The following is a 19,759-nucleotide window of genomic DNA, read 5'->3' as shown; positions in this document are numbered from 1 at the left end:
CCTGGTGGGCTCTGTGGGCATCCCGGTGAAAGGAGAGACCTCTCCTGAGACTGAGACATTGGTGGGGGCTATTGTTCTGACATGGTCCAGGCGTGCTAACTCAGACCCCAGCAGACACCACTGAGGTTCTTCCCCTGGCCTGTTAGCCCAGGGGGCTGCCATACCCACTAGAGCACAGATTTAATCCAGTTCAGCCAGGGCAGGCAGGCAGCCCTAGGGACCTGCCCCACCCAACAGCAAACCCTCAGGCTACTTGTCAGCCTGCACTGGCTGAGTGTCTTGATCCCCTACAGGCAAAAAATCGGTTGTGTTTCTATACGCTAACACGAAGTAGCAGAAAGAGAAATTAAGAATACAATCCCATTTACAATTGCAACAAAAATAATAAAATACTTAGGAATAAACTTAACCAAAGAGGTGAAAGATCTGTACACCGAAAACTGTAAAACATTGTTGGAAGAAATCAAAGAAGACGCAAAGAAATGGAAAGATATTCTGTGCTCTTGGGTTGGAAGAATTAACATAGTTAAAATGTCCATACTTCCTAAAGCAATCTACAGATTCAACACAATCCCTATCAAAGTTACAGCAGTTTTTACAGAAATAGAACAAAGAATCCTACAATTTATATGGAACAACAAAAGACCCCGAATAGCCAAAGGATTCCTGAGAAAAAAGAACAAAGCTGGAGGTATCACACTCCCTGATTTCAACATATACTAAGAAGCTCTAGTAACCAAAACAGCATGGTACTGGCACAAAAACAGACACACAGATCAATGGAACGGAACTGAGAGTGCAGAAATAAACCCACATGTGTATGGACAGCTAATATTCGACAAAGGAGCCAAGAGCATACAATAGAGCAAGGAGAGTCTCTTCAATAAGTGGTGTTGGGAAAACCGGAGAGCCACATGCAAAAGAATGAAAGTAGACCATTAACTTACACCATGCACAAAAATCAACTGAAAATGAATTAAACAGGATCCTTGGCCCCGGCGTGAAGGACAGAGAATGCAGCCTGGGGAACCAAGCGTCGCTGTTAACAGTCAGTCTGGGTTCAGTTCCATTCAACAAATGTTGACTGAGCGCTGACTCAAGGAGGGAACTGTGCTGCGGGCTTCGCACACCTGCTCGCCTTTGTTGTGAAGCAAGGAATGTGCGGAAAACTAGGGAGCGGTGAAAATGGACTAGAGCTACCGGTTACAAGCATCAGCGGCTGAATTTCAGGAACAGCATATTCGGTGAAAGAAAGAAATAGGACATTCTGGTAAAGTTCAAACCAAGCAACAAAAACGTCATTTAGAGAAACATACATCTACGGAGGAAAAATACTATAGAGAAAAGGAAAGGAATGAGGGGGAATAAACAGCAATGAGGATCTGTCACCTTGAGGAAGTGGGGAGGGTAGGACACTGGCCGAGCGAAAAACGGGAATGGGGAAGGAGTACAGAGACACCCCAGTGATTTCTCCAGTTGGGCTCTGATCACTTGTGTTTGTTTCACAATTCTGCATACTGAAGATGTTCACAACGCATTTTGTACTGGACTTACAGTAAAATAGTTCTAAATAAATAAAAGAAGTATGCTTGTGCATTTCATTTCGCATTGGGTACCAGGGAACGCACAGACTTAGAGTTGAAGAACCTGAGATCACGCACACACGCAGGCAAAACCACCAACCAAGCAACCAACCAAGCAACCAACCACAACTTGAACGTCAGACCTGAAACCATGAAACTTCTACAAGAAAACATAGGCAGTATGCTCTGTGACATCAGTCTTAGCAGGCTATGTTCAAGTACCACGTGTGACTGGGCAATGCAAACAAAGTACAAAATGAACAAATGGGACTACATCAAAGAAAAAAAATATTCTGCACCGCAAAGGAAACCATCCACAAAACCAAAACACAACCTAACAACTGGGAGAAGATAGTTGCAAACCGTATATCGGATAAGGGGTTAATACGCAAAATACAGAAAGAACTCATACAGCTCAACAACAAAAAAAATCAACAACCCAATGAAAAAAACGGTCAAAAGAACTGAGCAGTGACTTCTCCAAAGAAGATATCAGGATTCCCAACAGGCATATGGAGAGATGCTCAAGATCATTAGCTATCAGAGAAATGCAAATCAAAACTACAAGGAGATGTCACCTTACTCTGGTCAGAATGGCTCTAATTAACAAGACAAGAGACAAGTGTTGGAGAGGATGTGGAGAGAAGGGAACTCTCCTGACTGCTGGTGGGAGTGCAGACTGGTGCAGCCACTATGGAAAGCAGTATGGAGTAGCCTCAGAAAACTAAGAATACATGTACCCTATGATCCAGCTAGGCCACTGCTCAGTATACATGCAAAGAACTTGAAAACACCAATGCAGAAAGACACAGGCACCCCTAGGTTCACTGCAGCATTATTTACAACAGCCAAAACTTGGAAGCAACCTAGGTGCCCATCAAGGATGGAATGGATAAAGAAGACGTGGTATATAGACACAATGGAATACTACCCGGCCATAAGAAATGATGAAACCCGGCCATTTGTGACAACGTGGATGGACCCTGAGGGAATTATGTGAAGTGAAATAAATCAGAAGGAGAAAGGGAAACACCGTGTGATCTCCCTCATGAGCAGAAGACAAAAACAATGACAAACACAAACAGAGCAACGGATGTTGGATTGGTGGTTACCGTAGGGGAAGGGGGGAGGGGAGAGAGCAAAAGGGGCAATGAGGCTCACATCTGAGGTGACAGACTATAATTAGTTTTCGGGTGGTGAACACGATGTAATCTACACAGAATTCGAAATATATTACAACGTACATCTGAAAGCTATATCATCTGAGAATCCACTGTTACTACAATAAAATAAAACAAAATAAAATAAAATAAAATAAAATAAAATAAATTAAACTAAAGAAGTGTAGGAGGCTCAAGAGACTGACAGGCTTTTGAAAAGTTATTCTAGGGATGTTTATGGCTTAGCTCAGGGCGGCAGACACCAGCCTGAGACACAGCTGTGACACAGCCACTAACTTCAACTCAACTACATTCCGACTGGAGGGAAATCAAAACTACTGTAATCATAATTGATTGAAGGCTTCACTTTGTGCCAGATCCTGTGCCGACTGCTTTGCACCAACTGTCTCATTTAATACTCACATCCAAAAGGTGGGTTACCGTTATTCTCCCCATTTTAAAGGTGAGCAGGCGGAAGCAGAAAGATGGCAATCTGCCTGGAATTCACATAAGGATTCTCTAGGCAATGACATGACTTTTGGACAAGATTTCAAGGTTTAACACATGACAGTGGAGACGCAGATCCCAGTATCACAGAACATGAAAAACACTGAGTCCTGCCAAATGTATCAAAACACTAATTATGGATCCTCACAATCTCTTGGCCTGTTTTCTCAGATGAGGGAAAACTCAGCGTGAAAAACCGCTGATGAGATGTCTGCAGAGGAGGAATACATCTGGTCTTTAAAGCCGGGAACTATCCCAGTAGATTCTGAGTCAGTGGGTCCAGAGTAGGCCTTGAGCGTCTCTGTTCTTTTCAAAAGCCCCACAGGCTACACTTCTGTGCCCTTGGAGTTGGGAAGTACAGTCATGCCCTACATCAGGACGTTTCAGTCAACAACGGGGGTCCCATCAGATTAGTCCCATATGGCCTAGGTGTGTAGGAGGCTCTGCCATCCAGGTTTAGGAACTCCGTGGTGTTTGCACAGTCTCGAGATTGCCTGCCCATGACACACTCCTTAGAACTTATCCCCACTGTTAAGCAAAGCATGACTATACTGCCTTGGATGCTCCACGGTCCCAGACCCTGCACTGTTTAGATGACAGCACACGCAGAGGGCACCGTGTCTGATGCAGAGAGCAGCTGGAATCACAAAACCTCTCCACAGAGAATCAAGGAAAGGCGTGCTCTGCTTACACGACTCTCTACTTTTCTCTGGGTCTGAACCATTTCCTAGCTAATCTGCTTTTTTTAACCGAGCAGCTTTGCAAAAAAAAAAAAAAAAAAGGTTACCAAGAAACACTAAACAAACCAATATAAACAATACATATTAAATAAGCCTAACCCTACTATGCTACTGAAAAGGCTTTTATTTCCCTGGGATAATTTGGACAGCATTAGATTGTTTTACCAAGAGCAGCCAAGTCGAGGGAGATTATTTCTAATTCCACAGTGCTGCAGATGCGCTCAGTAGCAACTGCAAGCTGGACAGGAAACAAAACAAAGTTGGGTGTAATCCATTCAATTTCACACATTTCACCAGGGACAGCCTCCAAGCCTTTAATACTTAGGTATGCATTTATCCATTTCTTTAATCAACCACTACTAACGCCTACTAAAGGCCAGACACTGCTCTAAGTACTTTACGGATAGGATAGGAAATATCCTCTAACCTTTACACTCACCTATGGAGTGTGTATGATAATCAACCCCGTTTTACAGATCAGGAAACTGACACACAGAATGGTACAGCAACTTGCCCAAGTTCACACAGCCCGTAGGTGGCAGAGCCAGGACCCATGTGACAGAGTCTGGCTGGGGAGTCCACGTTCTGAATCACCGCGCTTGGTCTCCAAAAACCTATAGAAAGCGCCAGCCTCAATCGAAAAGTTTTGTTTTCCCCACCCTACAGTCCCTATGCGGAGGACCCAGTCTCCAGGGCATTCTTTCAGCTCCTCTGACAGGCCCTACTGCTGCCTTGCCCTGTCCCAATACTCTCCCGCACAAGTCCTCCTTTTCTTTTAGGCATCTGCTCTCAGCTTCAACATCACTGCCTAAGTCACAAAGTCTAACAGGAAATGCCGTCTTTCTCAACACTCAACACAAAATTGCTTTTACGTATCTTCTAGGTAATTGGTTGCTGCCTGTCTGTCCTTTCCAACCAGGCTGTGAGGGCCAGTATGTCAAACACCATGTCAGTCTTGCTCGCCAAGTGTCCAGGCCACTGAACACGCACCGACCAGAGAAAAGGAAGGACTTGTCCCAAAGTCAACTCTCCAGACTTTCTGTGGAAGGAGGGAACGAACAGGGCACCCTCCAGCCTCACGCTTTCTTTTCCAGACTTTCAAGTGTGGGGCACACACCTGTGCTCACAATGCTCCCCGGACAGCCCACACTGCACCCCTAATAGGTAGACTTCTGCACAGTCACGGGCTTTGGAAAGCACTGGCTCTGCACACAAATATTATGTGGCCCTCGACAGGCCACTTCCCCTGAACTGGCCTGAGCTTCAGGGCCACAACAGGCTTCGTGGAAACCCCAACGGAACGTAGCCTCGAAAAGAGGGAGACCTGCACTCCTCAGAACGCCTCGAGACCAGTGTCGTTACCGACTTCGCATCTGTCCTTCCAAGAAGCCAAGACCACAGGTGCCGCTTCAGCGCCCGACTCCCGGGCACCGCATCCCCAAGCTGGCCCCTGGGCAGGTGCCCGGCACACGCCGCCCGTTCCACGAACGTGTGAAGCGCACGAAGTGACCCCCTCGCTGCCCGCGCCGCACAGCAGTCCCTCGACCCGACGGGCACCTCTTGGTGCACAAGCCTATTCCTCAGGGACACGCTCGCCTCCCACCAGCCCCCAGGCCCACGCCCCTAGGTACCTCTCCCAGATGGAATCATCTTCGCAGGCGCCCTGGTCGTCCGTGTCCGGCGAGCAGGAAGAGCGGGAGCTGAAGGACGGCCTCCTCAGGCTAGCGGTCGTGGCCGTGGAGGGCCCGGGCTGCTGTGCCCAGCGGGGACACGGAGCGGCGTCCACGGACACCGGGGGAACGGACGAGCCCGGCCCGGGAGAGAGCAGCACAGCGCGGCCGGACTCAGCCGGGCTCGGCTCTGGGCAGGTAGGCGCGGCTCGCCGACGCCTCCCACGCCTCCCAGGACGGCGGCCCAGCAGCCACGCGCTCCTTAAGCGCGCACGCTTGTGCCGCTGCCCAGACGCTGCCAGGCCGCTGCCCCGACCCCCCTCTGGCGGTGGACTGTGGACAGCGACAGGGACACCCTCCTGGCACAACTCCTGCGGCCCCGCCCACACGCTCGCTCTTGGGGAACTGCAGCCTCCTCGGGTCTGACTTGAACGTCAGACCCGAAACCATGCAACGTCTAGAAGAAAACATGGGCAGTATGCCCTTTGACATCAGTCTTAGCAGCCTATTTTCAAGTACCATGTCTGACTGGGCAATGGAAACAAAATACAAAATGAACAAACGGGACTACATCAAAGTAAAAAAAAAGCTTCTGCACGGCAAAGGAAACCATCCACAAAACCAAAACACAACCTAACAACTGGCAGAAGATACTTGCAAACCATGTATCGGATAAGGGGTTTATATCCAAAATACAGAAAGAACTCACACAGCTCAACAACAACAAAAATCAACAACCCAATTAAAAAGGCGGGCAAAAGATCTGAGCAGTGATTTCTCCAAAGAAGGTATACGGATGGCCAACAGGCATATGGAAAGGGGCTCAACATCATTAGCGATCAGAGAGATGCAAATCACAACTACAAGGAGATGTCACCTTCCTCTGTTCAGAATGGCTCTAATTAACAAGACAGGAGACAAGTGTCAGAGAGGATGTGGAGAGAAGGGAACTCTCCTACACTGCTGTTGGGAGGGCAGACTGGTGCAGCCACTATGGAAAGCAGTATGGAGTATCCTCGGAAAACTAAGAATACCTCTACCATATATATGATCCAGCTAGCCCACTGCTGGGTATTTATCCAAACAACTTGAAAACACCAATGCAGAAAGACACAGGCACCCCTAGGTTCACTGCAGCATTATTCACAACAGCCAAAACTTGGAAGCAACCTAGGTGCCCATCAAGGGAAGTATGGATAGAGAAGATGTGGTATGTATACACAATGGAATGCTACTCAGCCCTGAGAAACGCTGAGATCCGGCCATTTGTGACAACGTGGATGGACCTTGAGGGTATTATGTGAAGTGAAAGAAATCAGAGGGAGAAAGTCAAACACTGTGTGATCTCACTCATAAGTACATGAGAAAAACAATGACGACCACGCACAGAGCAACGGAGATTGGATTGGTGGTTACCATAGGGGGAGGGGGGAGGGGGAGAGAGCAAAAGGGGCGATGAGGCTCACATGTGAGGTGACGGACTATAATTAGTTTTTGGGTGGTGAACACGACGTAATCTACACAGAATTCGAAATGTATTACAACGTACATCTGAAAGCTACGTGATGTTAGAATCCACTGTTACTGCAATCAAGTAAAATAAAATAAAATAAAATAAAACAAAATAAAGAAGTGTAGGAGCCTCAAGAGGCTAACAGGCTTTTGCAAAGTTATTCTAGGGATTTTTACGGCTTAGCTCAGGGCGGCAGACACCAGCCTGAGACACAGCTGGGACACAGCCACTAACTTCAACTCAACTATATTCCGACTGGAGGGAAATCAAAACTACTGTCATCTTAATTGATTGAAGGCTTCACTTTGTGCCAGATCCTGTGCCGACTGCTTTGCACCAACTGTCTCATTTAATCCTCACATCCAAAAGGTAGGTTACCGTTATTCTCCCCATTTTAAAGGGGAGGAGGCGGAAGCAGAAAGATGGCAACCTGCCTGGAATTCACATAAGGATTCTCTAGGTAATGACATGACTTTTGGACAAGATTTCAAGGTTTAACACATGACAGTGATGACGCAGATCCCAGTATCACAGAACATGAAAAACACTGAGTCCTGCCAAATGTATTAAAACACTAATTATGGATCCTCACAATCTCTTGGCCTGTTTTTTCAGGTGAGGGAAAACCCGGTGTGGAAAACCGTTTAGGAACCTTGTATAGGCTCTCAGTGATCTGTAAGTTTAATTTTCAACCTGGCAATAAAGCAGTAGACATCAAATTTCTCTTTCTTTCTGCTTTGTGAGGAAGTAACTGCTTCTGTAATTTAGCCACTGTGCATACCTTTCTTGATTTCCCCTCCTTTCCATATGCTCCTCCAAGTATTTAACAAATGTACATGAATTCTGTGTTGTTTTGTATTAGTGTGATGGCAACAATCAGAAGATTTTTGAATATCATCTTACTTTGAAGTTTAGCCTGGAAGCCACCACTTCTCCCGTTGGTGTAATTATGGGAACATTTTCACAAATAATTCCATGATCCACATCAATAACTTTTCCTATAAGTTAAGGAACGACTTAAGTTACAAAAGCTATCACACGTTATTGTTAATTACGTAAATAACTTAAAGTATAATGCAACATAGATAAATTCGTTATAAAGATAATTCACAGTAACAAATCAGAAAACCAAGTGAAATATAGATATCTATATCTAAAGAAAAGTTCAGTGTAAATTTGGACATTTTGACACATCTACTTGGAAAATCTTTCTCAGAAACATTACTTACCAATAATCTCATGTCAACATCATAATGAGAGCAAAGCTAAACTCTATCTGATATAACCCAGCCATACTCTTTACAACTACTTGTTTCTCTAAATTAACCTTTCTTACAGAAAAAACACGGTGCCCCAAAAAGGGAATTAAGACATTTATATATAATTTTTAAAAATATGATAACCAAATAAGTTTAAAAACATAGGATGATGAAGAACAATATGACATTAGTTCTAATTCTGTTATTTGATTTTTAAAAGCAAACAATTCATTCTGCCATATGTGCAGTTTCCAAAAATAATTCTAGAAATTTTGTTCTAAATAAAGGTAACAATTTTTTTTAATGGTAATGTTAGTCACCACTCCTCAAACGGCAATACTAAGTTTAGGAATAACTATTTAAATAAATAAATGTTGGTTTCTTTTATCTGTTAAAGACTAGCTTCTAAAAAACTTTAGTTCTGTTGATAAACACTTAAATACAGGAAAAATACAAAAACATTTGAGTCTAATACCTTTGATTTCCAACATATCACTGAGGGATAATTCTATGTTAGCTCCATTCTTGCTATGGTTTTCAGACTCTTGCATGACAGCAGTTCTCTTATAAATGCCTCTTTTCACTTCATCAAAGACCCAAAACATATTGTACGCTCGAGCAGTATAGCCTGCTAATTCAGTGATCTAAAACCAACACAGAGAAATAAAATAGAGTTAATATACTCAAGACAGACTTAAAAAAATATGCAATCATATAAGCTTTTTGCTTTAATGTTAAAGATCCTATTTTATTATACATGAAAAATAAATAACATATCTGATAACTAAAACAAGTAACGGTACAAAGCTTATCAAGAGAGCAACATAGCAACGTGTCAATGTAAGTTTGATTGGGATTATAAAACACATAAAAAATTATTCATTCAAGTCAGGGTTAAAAACGAAATGTAAAGATTTCAGAATATTAGTGAGACTTAAAAATCTTTGGTCAAGGGGCTGGCCCCACGGCCAAGTGGTTAAGTTTTCACGCTCCACTTCAGCGGCCCAGGGTTTTGCTGGTTTGGATCCTGGGTGCAGACCTAGCACCGCTCATCAAGCCGTGCTGAGGTAGCATCGCACATAGCAGAACCAGAAGGACCTACAACTAGAATATACACTATGTACTGGGGGACTTTGGAGAGAAGGGGAAAAAAAGATTGGCAGATGTTCGCTCAGGTACCGATCTTAAAAAAAACAAATCTTTTGGGGCCAGCCTCGGGGCCGAGTGGTTAAGTTTGTGCGCTCTGCTTCAGCGGCCTAGGGTTCACCAGTTGGAATCCTGGGCACAGACACGGCACTGCTCATGAAGCCATGCTGAGGCAGCCTTCCACATAGCACAACTAGAAGGACCCACAACTGAAAATACACAACTATGTACGGGGGGCTTTGGGCAGAAAAAGGAAAAAATAAAATCTTCATAAATAAATAAATCTTTAGTCAAATTTCTGATTTGACTCGTTTAAATGACAGATTTCATTTCCAGAAAATTAGAAATTTTGTGAAAAGCTTAAGTTCATTCAATGAAATTATGATCCTTTATTTTGATATCTTTTTTCAATTTAAAATAGGTTTTAAATAGAAGAAAAATACATTATTTTCTTATTAGAAATGAATGTTTCTGAGTCAAATTGATTGTCAAAATTCCTAAGCTTGGCAGAGAAAATATCCCTGCTAGAGGATACCAAAATTGGGAGTGAGCTCAGTGAAAAGCTTCAACTCCTTTTCAGTCCAAATTCCACAATTCAGCTTCTTTTCAAGCCAAACATGATTTATATGCCCAAAGAAAAACATTAAATATGACTTTTTTCTAGGTGAGATTAAAGATAAGATGAGATAAATCTCTGCTTTAGTCCATAAGGCTCAATAGAGTGGTACCTTGCTCCTCTCCTGCCAGTGATCCAATTTAGGCTGAATCTCCTGCTGTTTTTCTATTAAAAGAACACCTTGTTGTCAGGGTACTGTGAAAGGTGACTCATCTCCTGTCAAGACCATCTTTCTCAGTGAAAAGGAAAGCACAAAAACCATTCCCTTACAGAAATGCTTACTAGGAAACTGGTACCAATAAGCGAGGCAGGTCACTAGTAAATGTCTCTTAAACAATAAATTGTGGAATAATACAACAATGCTGACATTTGTGTAAGATTTTTGTGTGTGCAAAACAAGCAGTAAAAGAGTGCATATTACTGTCAAAAGCTTTCTACCGTGTTTCGACTGTGTGAGAGGTCTGTAGCTGGATTAGTATCGCATTTCTATATGTTAATGTTATAGCTATTTAAAGGGTAATTTCTCAAATGTTATCCACAAAAATCTCCTGAGTTCTCAAGCAGAGGAAAACAGAGCTAAGGATTAACAAAATATGGATTCAAAAGAAACCTGGCTAAATATATTTGCATAAAAAAATAAAAAGTCCAAAACCAAATGTAGAGGTCAATTAAAGAAAAGCAGGAGGCAAGGAGTTAGTAGACCAGGATGCAGGGTGGAGTGGGCCAAGAGTGTCTGAAAAAACCTGAGAATGTGACTGTAGACAAATTACTTTGGGATATAAGACAGGGGGTTTGCCCTTGAACTCTAACTCTAAAAAGGACCCTTGCTCCCTCTGGAGCTAGCAGAGAATGCATGATGCTTTCATGTGCTGTCATAGCAGCAATAAGATTCTTTAGAAGTGAACATTCTGTGATTCAAAGCACAGTCAGCCAAAATAAAGCAAAATGCAATCAGTTTTTGTGTCGGAGACAATGTAGAAAAACTAATTGATATTCTTTCTGTGACTTAGATACCAAAGTATTTTAATGTGAGATGGCTAAAATTTTGATTTGTCATTTAATTTTAATAAGTAATTTATTAATCAAAAAACCTATCCTCAAAACTGTGTCTTCAGATTATCAAAATTACTATTTGAAAAATTTTTTTAAATTGAGTTGGTTTGGTACGTGGCCCTAAACAACTGGTTTTACTTTTATTTTTTTAACCCAATTCAAGAAATCAGTTGTTGAATGAGACTGAAAAGTTTTGTGGGTAAATCACAAACTTTGTAACTCTTTTATATGGCTTATTCGAGGCTGATTTAATAGGCAGCTAAATTTATAAAGATGCTCTGGCAATTTATATTGATACAAAAGCCACAAGAGTAATTAATAGTGAGAATGTCTGTCCATGGGAATATTATGTAACATCTGAACTGAATAAAATGATTTCCAGTCTTAACACTGTGATATCTGCAGGTCTTATTACCATTCTTTCAGCAAGTATTTATCGACCACGTACAACATTCCAAGCATTAAAATGGATATTAAGAATGTAAAGCTGAGTAAGACAGTTCCTGCTTTCCACTCAGGGCCTGGTGCAGGGGATAGTCAATTACAATGTGGTAAAGCACCAGGTGTATTGTGAACACAGAGAAGGTAGAGCCAGACTCTGCAACGAAGGCGGGAAGAAGGTGGAATCACAAGAGGGTTTTAGAGGTGGTTGCTGAGGCTTGACTTGTCATGAAGGATGAGTAAAAGTTTGCAAGGTATATAAGTAATATTATTGGCTAACATTTAGTGACTGCTTAATATGTATTGTTTTAAACATTCTACATGTATTAACTCACAACAACCCTACAAAGTCAATGCTATCATTATCCTTATTTCACAGATGATGAAACAGACACAGACAGGTTAAGGAATTTGAGTAAGTTCATATAATTTGTAAATACTGGAGCAAGAATTTAAATTTAGGCACTCTGGCTCCAGAATCCACACCTAGGGGTGTGGTTTTTTTTTTAATTAAAAACAAATATGTCATACTATAGACAGAAAAAGAGGAGTTATAATTGAAAGTGTAAAAATTAAAGGGTATTAGCAGCAATATACTTGGGAGGGCTGCCTTTTATCTTGATTATACTCTTAGCAATGTTTGGTAGAGAAAAATGTTTCCAAAATACTAAGTATATCTTGTAATTTACATTTTGCTTGATTTTCATATATCTTATTTTAATCAAATTGATGACGAGAAATGCAAGTACCTCTTTGTATGAAGACATAATCCTTTCAATAGCATCAGCTCCAGAGGCCAATAAATTTCGAGCAGTAGTAAAGGCTTCTGTCCGTTCACTAACCATAGCTTGTTTGGGGCCATCCTCTAGATCTAAAAGCAAATTACAAAACTATTGAGTTTTTTCAAGTAACTAAATGTTTTATTTTATACAGATGAAATTGTGGCCAAAACAACCACATGTAAATTTTTCATTAGTACCAGCAATTTCCTAGAAACTTAATGAATTATTGAAAATACAATATTTGTACTAGATTTTATTTAAAGCTTTCTTTTGTTTCATTATTTTTTTAGAAGGAGACTTGGAACAAAAGTAAGTCTATAGGAATTATGACTATTTTCATTTAGCATTCTTTTAACTTTTTCCAAATTCAACTCCCTGCCCTTATTACAGCTAGGCAATCAAATACTATGGATTTGGTCAATAAAATACTACTAATAGGAATACAAGCAAATATTTCTAGTGTAGTTCCTTTAATAGAAATGCAAGTTAGCTGACCCTCATAATCCAGCCTCTGTCTACCTGTTTCAACCAACCCTCACTCTACAGTCTAGCGGCAGCCCAAACATGCAATACTCTATTTATCCTCTGCTATTTGCATACATGATTTCTTCTGACTTCAATATACTTCTCTTCCTTCTTTGTCTAGCTCTTTCTTCAAGAGTTAACTCTTTAGTAAAGGTTTCCCTAGAAACTTTTGCTGGCCTTTCCAATGGACTTTAAGTTTCTTAAGGGTCAAGAATGTGTGTTCTATTCTTTATTCCTAGTACTCAGCAGAGTCTCCAGCACATAGTACTCCTTAATGTGTATTGAATGGATGCATGGATGCATGGATGGGATGGACAGATGAATGAACATCCTAAATTACTGTCAATGCAGAAATACGGTTAAGAGGAGTCAGACTAGGTTTGAATCCAGGCTTTACTACTTATTGGCAGGTAGTAAGGTAAGTAGAACTTGCCACTTATCCTCTCCATGCCTATTTTCTCATTTGTAAATGAAGGAGACAATAATACTATCTCAAACAATTCTATCTCAAAGAGTTGTTTTAAGGTGAAATACAAATGAAGTGTTAGTCTAATCTATGGCCTATAATAAGTTCTCTAAATGTTAGCTGTTATTATTTTCTCTAGTTATTATCGCATATCTATTTAATTTAGTCTCATTCTTCAAAATTATTCTCTCCAAGTCATTACTTTAATCTTTCCAACAATTTGAGTCTCTATCTGGCCCGTCTATAGATTATTTCCAAAGTTCTAAATTAAATGCTGAAAATTAATGAAGAAATTAGAGTGATATAGATAGTCATAGTCTAACTTTGATATTTATTGTTCTCTGATTTATCTCAGTGCAAAGGTTTTTTTTCTCCATATCAGTGCAAATATTTAACTTGTGCCCTATTAAGACTACCAGATAATTTCATATTTACTTGCTCACAGACAGCTCAGCTGGGTTTGAAAGAGATCCACGCATAATATAAGGTAAAATGCACTCAGCAGATATTTACTGAACACCTAGATATGCAAGAAATTAGGCAAGGTGCTATAGGACATGCAAGGATAAATGTGATTTTCAGACTCTTTCCTTAGGGAGCCTATAGTTTGGTAGGAGAGAGAAGATAAGTTCCCAAATAACTATGCAGGGCAGCCTATGAAGAGAGTTAATGGGAGGTGTTTAGAGGAGGCAAAGATCATTTCTTGCTGCAAGAGACAGGAAATGCTTCATGGAGGAGTAGACTGTGAGTGAGGCCTTGAAGACCACATATAATTTCAATAGATCATAAGTATAGTATAAGCAACAGGACAGAGAAGGGAAACTTCAAGCAATGCCAACTGAATGATAAACAGTCTGATCAAGTTACAGCATGGGTTGGTGTCAGGCACTGATTTCACCCGAGTACGAGAATCACCATGAGTTCATGGGGTCCTTTTACAATAGTCTAGGGGCCACCCGGTGGCCGAGTGGTTAAGTTCCTGAGCTCCACTTTGGCAGCCCAGGGTTTTGCTGGTTGGCATCCTGGGCGCGGACACGGCACTGCTCAGCAGGCCACGCTGAGGTGGTGTCCCACATAGCACAGCCAGAGTCACTCACAACTAGAATATACAACTATGTACTGGGGGGTTTTGCGGAGGAGAAGAAGAAGAAGGAAAAAAAGAAGATTGGCAACAGTTGTTAGCTCAGGTGCCAATCTTTAAAAAAAAAAAAGAGGACAAATAGTCCAATGTGGTTCCTCCTAGCCCTACTGTTGTCACTGCTCTAGAGGACTCCTGTTAGCCCCCTTGAAGTGAGTGAGTTTCCCTGAGGAATGAAAAAAGAAAGGCTTTGAGTGCTGGTATAAGTGAGGAGTAAAAAATGTGATTGAATAAATAGACTGGAAACAGAATGTAGATATTCTTACATTTAAATGTGTGACAAAATTTAGATAGACACAAAAAAATTACCGAAAGATTCTCAGCAAGCTACCAAAATAGTGAATTGCTGAATGAGTTAAAGCACTAAGAATAGTTTTGGCTCATAGAGAATCTGGCTGGTGATCTAAAATAATCATGGGATTTTATGAATTTGGGTTAAAAGCAGTTTAAATAGTAGCTTTTACTGACAGTCTCTGTCAAGAAGTAAAAACACTAGCACAGATGAACTGGTGTTTGACATGGCATGGTACTTTCCACGTCGCTTTAGCAGATTAATGCCTATTGGGTTTTCTTCGTGCTTTTAGCAACAAAATTACAAATAGCTCTGGACAGATTTCATTTGACTTTTATTCTACGGATTGTTCTTTGGAAAGTACTGTGAGAGCAGTGCCAGTAGTATTTTGCCATGCACACAACAGCCAACTGCATAACCTCTGTGAGAAGGGTAGATTCCTCAGTGTCAGAGATATAAATTCATGACCTAAAGCACTCACCTATTTTGTATCCCAGATCAACACATTTTATCTTCCTCACTAAATATTTTGAATACGTTGTCAAAAGTGCCTCACTTAAGGATTTAATATTTAACATTATATCTTCTCATTTTACTGCTATTTTCAGCTCTGCTAATAAAAGGATATATTGAAACACGGTCACATCTGTTGCTATTTCACTGAAAAGGTGAGAAAGGATTTAAAACTAAGGTTATGTAATACATTTGTCAAAACCCATAGAACTGTATAATACAAAGAGTGAATCCTAATGTAAACTATGGACTTCAGTTACTAATGTATAAATATTGGTTCATCAATTATAACAAAGGTATCACATTAATACAAGATGTAAATAACAGGGAAATTATGGGAGGAGGGGAAATTTGGGAACTGAACACTTTCTGCTCAATTTTTCTGTAAACCTAAAACTATTCTAAAGAAAATTGTCTATTAATTTTTTAAAAATTAAAAAAGCAGGCTACCCTTCTGTACTTTTTTCTTTGGACTTACAATCTGAGTTTATTTCTTGTCATTTATGTTTTATCTTTGCCACCTTGACAAATCTCAATCTTACCCTACCTCATACCATATATAAACATCAATTCTAACTGATGATCTTAATGTGAAATGAAAACCCAATAAATTTCTAGAAGATAAAATAGGAGAGGGCTGGCCCAGTGGTGCAGCGGTTAAGTTGGCACGTTCTGCTTCTCGATAGCCTGGGGTTCGCTGGTTCGGATCCCGGGTGCAGACATGGCACCGCTTGGCAAACGCCATGCTGTGGTAGGCGTCCCATGTATAAAGTAGAGGAAGATGGGCATGGATGTTAGCTCAGGGCTAGTCTTCCTCAGAAAAAAAAAGAGGAGGATTGGCAGTAGTTAGCTCAGGGCTAATCTTCCTCAAAAAAAAAAAAATAGGAGAATAACTCTATGACCTTGGGTTAGGCAAATATTTCTTAACCAGGACAAAAAAAGCACTAACAACAAAGAAAATGATTGATAAATTGAACTATATTAAAATTATGAACTTCTCTTAGATTAGACACTTAAGAGACTGAAAAGGCAAGAATAGAGGGGGAAAAGAGATTTGAGTGTGTGTGTGTGTGTGTGTGTGCGTATCTGACAAACTACTCATTACAGAATACACAAGAGCTTTACAAATGAACAAGCAAAAACCAGATAAGCCAGTTTAAAAATGAAGAAAAAACTTATCAGTACTTCATAAAAAAGGCTATCCAAGTAGCCAATAAACAAATGAAAAGTGCTTAACCTCCTCAGTCATCAGAGAAATGCAAATTAAGACTACAATGAAGCACGCTTACACACTCATAAGAATGCCTAAAAGGAAAAAGACTCACATCAAACATTGACAAAGATGTGGAGCAACTAAAACTCTCATACGTACTGCATGATACTATTTATATAAGGCTCAAAACCCAGCAAATACTAATGAATGATCGGTAAAATGCCTGCCTTTGCTGTGGCATGGGGGCAGGGGCAGGAGGAAGTGGGGATGGGGGTAGGAGATGAGGATAAGACTGGGAAGGGGTTTCTGGGATGGGAGCTTCTATGATGAAGGTAAGGTTCTGTTTCTTCTCAGTGGTGCTTACGTGTATGGGTTGACTTTGTGACAGTTCACTGAGTGGTACACTAATGATTGTGCCGTTGTGGGCATGTATGTTATACTTTAAAAATTATAGCTCCTGACACGAATAGCTAATTACAGCTAAAAAGTATGTCTTTGATATGTACTGATAATTACTGTGACAATAATTGGTCAACAAGAGAGTAGTCATATGTAAACTGACCCAAATACAAAATTATATTTCAACAATTTGGCATTTGAATATGAGACATACTCCTGCAGCAGGAGCTATGGAGATCATCTTGTTGGAAGTACATTTTAGGAATAAACTATCACCCATGTTATGAGGGTTATGGTAGAGTTCAATTCCATTCCTAAGAGTGCTTTCAGTTGCTACTTCTGATGTGCCACCTCACGTTAGCAGATCACCAACATGTGGATGCTACTGGCAGTGCTGGTGGCTTAGGTGCTCTCTTCACTGCCTGTCAGGTGTCTGTGATAAGGTCTGGCAGAAGGGACCTATAAGTAGCTTTCCCTGGCCTTGCCCAGAACTGCTTTTGATATGAAGAGAAGAAAAGTGGCCTATAACATTAAAAAATTGAGATACAGCTCCCAGGTAACTATTTTCTTGACATAATTTCAGTCTTTCTCTTAATACAAAGCAAAGAAAGGGGTAATGTCCTCTAAGAAAATATAATAGAAACTATATATAATTAACTATTTCAATGCCTCTATTTCAAGCATTAGCTCCCACGATTGCTTGGTCTCAAACTAAGTTAAGTCCCTTATAGACTAAGTTCCAATATAGCTAAATGGAGGTAGCGTGATGAAGGTAAGAAAAGTAACACACTAGGAATCACATAATGTCTTCTATCCTTAGTGCTTCCACTAACCATCTGTGTGCCCTGAGGCAAAGCTGGGACTCCAGACTAGATCACCTCTAAGCTCCTCATATGAGTGAAAATGGCATGATTCCACATGCAATTTTGTAATGTGAACTTGAATATAAACATAATCCTGTCCTAACCATAAGATTTCACTTGAAGTTGTAGGTGGGTGGTATAACAAATCTACTACAAAACTATTTTTCTTTTCTCCTCCAAAAAAACTATGCAGGCTCTTCCTCCTATCTGCACTTTTACCTCTGACTTCCTAATCACTTTTAAATGTCTTGCTCTCTTAACAACAATAATCGTGCCAGCAAATGTCTATTGAGCATTTTCGATGAAGCAGGCATTGTTCTAAGTTTTACACATGTACTCTTCTTTAATCCTCCTAACAACCCTGCTATGATTTCTCCCATTTCAGAAATGAGGAAATTGAAGCACAAGAAGGTTAAATGACTTGCCCATAGTCATAGCCTAGTAAGCAAAAGAGTAAGCATTTGAACCCAGGCAATCTGATGCCAGAGCCCACATGGTAAGAATAGAATAAATATTAACAATGATCCACCTAAATTCTTACTACTTGCTGAGAACTGTTTCAAAGCACATTAAATACATTACATACAATTTCATAATTCTGTAAGATATATATTACTATACCTATGGTTAAGAGAGGAAAACTGAGGCATATAAAGTTTATGCAAATTTCTCAAGGATGGACAACTACTAAATAGCTGAGTGAAGATCTGAACAGTGGCCTGCTTCTTTATTGTATTGTCTATTTTTCCTCTATCCTACTTTTTCTCCCTTTTCTCTTTGCCATTCTTCTCTCATTCACCCACTTTTTCCACCTATTTTTGCTTTAAAATATACAGTATCATGTATTTAATTCATCTCTAACATAAGGGACAACTCAGGGCATAAGTGTAAATTAAGACTGAAGATTAGATTAGAATATATGATATGTAATTCCAAGACCTAAAGCCTCAAAGATATATCATTATTTAGAAAAAATAATTTTGTATGAGTAAAACGCTAACAATATTTTCATGTGTTAAATCATTGTAGGTCAAATGTCTTTAGTAAATACGTACAAACATTATAAGCGTATATATAGTAACATTAGAAATTACAGAAGATATTGAAGCACCTTCTCATAATAATGCTGTCATATCAATTTATTTTTTTCTTCTATGAAATTCTTATACTGCTTCTCTTTGTATAAAATCCTCTTTTGAAAAGAAGCTTTAAGAATTACTTTATTTTACTTGCATCACTGTGATTATCATAATTTCAATCTGAAATTTTAATGTTGTTTCTTTAATTTAATATGATATTTTCAGGATTTATTTTTAAATATCTTATTACATCACCCATAGAAATAAGATTGTTAGATTCTTTGCATACACTGTTTACTTCTTACTGGTCTCTATGGGGTTAATTTGTCACCATTAATAGCTGCATTTTCTCTGCTCTATGTTGAATACTCTGGGGTTTTGTAATAAGACCAGTGCTTCCAAGGACTAAGAGAACTACACCATGATCTTGTCATTGGTGTTGTCTCTATACGTTATATATGAAACTTTTAAAACATCCATATACTTAGATCCACTATGAATATCTGATCATTTTGTTGTGTCTTACTAAAACTAATCTCAAGACCATAAATTTTTGTGTCATTTTTTTCTCCAATACTTTTTTGAAAAAGCAATTTATTTTATCTTATAATGAAAGGATTATGTCTAAAAATACTATTACTAACAACGCCTTATTCAATATAAACTTTTTAAATGATTTTTTTAAAAAATAAAACTTTGAAAACATAAAAATAGATAAAATTCAGTTTCCCAGTGGTCTAAACACAGTATTAGACAGTTGAGTTGTGGAGTATATTTGGTATATCTATAGTCTTATCACAT

General features: G+C 39.9%; 1 protein-coding gene across 5 annotated transcripts in view; it reads right to left on the bottom strand.

The window, feature by feature from the left end:
- The window catches only part of LOC102149614 (ATP-binding cassette sub-family D member 2-like), a 58,385-nt gene that overhangs the window by 29,454 nt on the left and 9,172 nt on the right, over positions 1–19,759 (bottom strand). For all 5 annotated transcript variants that reach the window (XM_070259354.1, XM_070259351.1, XM_070259355.1 and 2 more), the window contains exons 5-7: positions 12,438–12,559; positions 8,908–9,076; positions 8,077–8,171 (exon numbers count right to left, since the gene is read on the bottom strand). In XM_070259354.1, coding sequence (XP_070115455.1) covers positions 8,077–8,171; positions 8,908–9,076; positions 12,438–12,559 — 386 coding nt within the window. The remainder of the gene's footprint in view (positions 1–8,076; positions 8,172–8,907; positions 9,077–12,437; positions 12,560–19,759) is intronic.

Source organism: Equus caballus, unplaced genomic scaffold (assembly GCF_041296265.1).
Source record: "Equus caballus isolate H_3958 breed thoroughbred unplaced genomic scaffold, TB-T2T haplotype1-0000019, whole genome shotgun sequence".
Taxonomy (NCBI): Eukaryota; Metazoa; Chordata; class Mammalia; order Perissodactyla; family Equidae; genus Equus; species Equus caballus.
Note: the sequence above shows the minus strand (reverse complement) of the source record. Positions and strands in the feature narration are given on the sequence as shown.